A 1533-nucleotide genomic window follows, 5' to 3' on the forward strand; every position below is an offset into this window, starting at 1 on the left:
TCCCACCTGACTCCTCCCACCAGCTCAACTCTGACTCCTCCCACCTGACTCCTCCCACCAGCTCCACTCTGACTCCTCCCACCAGGGGAAAATGCCCTCCTGACCTTCTTGGCCTCTCTGGGCAGCAGCAGCTCCAGCGTCGCCACGCTGGTCTCCCTGAAGGTCCGGTTGCCTTTCCCTCTGGCCACCGCCTGAGCCCGGATGGACTCCAGAGCGCCCCCTACCTCCTCCGCGGACAGGCCCAGGAGCGGGGCGTAGTGCTGCGCCAGCTCCTGGAGGACAGAACATCAGATCGAGACGCTGCTGTAAGCCACCAGGAGCCACATTTAATTCACCTGTTTCACTTAATCTACGGAAGACTTTCACTGCCAGAATCTGGAGATAAACTGAGGAGCAGAATCAGGTTTGAACAAAAAAAGCTGTCAAAACAAGGGGAAGCCTGTAAGATTGGAATAAAAAAATCTCTCTAAAATGAGAAGGATTTTTGTTAAACCGATATAAAACTCAACCTTGAGGAATTTCCTCATTAAAGCAAGATATAAGACGAGAAACTTTAACATTATAAGTTGAGTTTTAAATCGTCACCTTAAAATCGTGACTCAAGTTAAGTTTGAAAAAGAAAAATGACTTAGGCCATCATTTAGGAAGGGGAAGATTTTATTTTATAAAACAAGACTTTCTCGTTATATTAAAACAAAAAACTCATTAAAATGAGACTAATTTTAATGATCTTTGCTACTGAATTTATATCCAATCTCTGGCAGTTTGTTGCTTCTCCAGATCAAACTGCTCTCTGATCTGCAGCTGCTGTTAATCCTCCTCATCCTGTAAACCCTTCAGGTGTTTCCTCAGGCTGACCCAGCTCCGTGTTTCCCTGCTCGGCTCCTCCAGACTTTCTGCCTGCAGGTTTCAGGTGTTTCCTGCTACAGCCCAGATGATTTCAACTGGCAGCTGGTTGCTGAGCTGCAATCAGGTGAATAATCAGGCGTCTTAAAGCAGGGGAACCTCTAAAATACGCAGGGCAGTGAGTCTGGAGGACCAGGGTTGGGAAAACCGACCTATAGACTCTGTGGAGACATTCTCCTTCAGCCAATCAGAGCGCAGTCTCACTCCGACCCACCTGCAGGTGCACGGCGCTCGGTTGGTCGTCCTCCTGGGTGAACGGAGGATTCCACAGCTGAACTTTCTCCTGCTTCAGCAGGTTCTTCAGCTTGGCCTGGAGGTTCTGCTCCGCCATGCTGTCTGTAATGACCAAGGACAGGAAGTCAACCACAGGACAGGAAGTCAACCAGAGGACAGGAAGTCGACCAGAGGACAGGAAGTCGACCAGAGGACAGGAAACCAAAGGACAGGAAGTAGACCAGAGGACAGGAAATCACAGGACAGGAAGTCGATCAGAGGACAGGAAACCACTGGATAGGAAGTCAACCACAGGACAGGAAGACAATCAGAGGACAGGAAACCACAGGATAGGAAGTAGACCAAAGGACAGGAAGTAGACCAAAGGACAGGAAGTCGACCAGAGGACAGGAA

At 49.2% G+C, this 1533-nt stretch overlaps 1 protein-coding gene across 1 annotated transcript; it reads right to left on the reverse strand.

Annotated features, from left to right (window-relative positions):
- Positions 1-6: 6 nt before the first annotated feature.
- Positions 7-1527, reverse strand: LOC106944291 (NEDD8 ultimate buster 1-like; the record flags this gene model as incomplete). Its single annotated transcript, XM_015027460.1, has 2 exons — positions 1121-1527; positions 7-272 (listed from the first exon to the last, which is right to left on the reverse strand). Coding segments are annotated over exons 1-2 (383 nt in total), but the record flags the coding sequence as incomplete, so codon positions are not given.
- Between the last annotated feature and the right edge of the window lie 6 nt (positions 1528-1533).

Source organism: Poecilia latipinna, unplaced genomic scaffold (genome assembly GCF_001443285.1).
Source record: "Poecilia latipinna isolate Pla-1442-1.1 unplaced genomic scaffold, P_latipinna-1.0 Scaffold7844, whole genome shotgun sequence".
Classification (NCBI taxonomy): domain Eukaryota; kingdom Metazoa; phylum Chordata; class Actinopteri; order Cyprinodontiformes; family Poeciliidae; genus Poecilia; species Poecilia latipinna.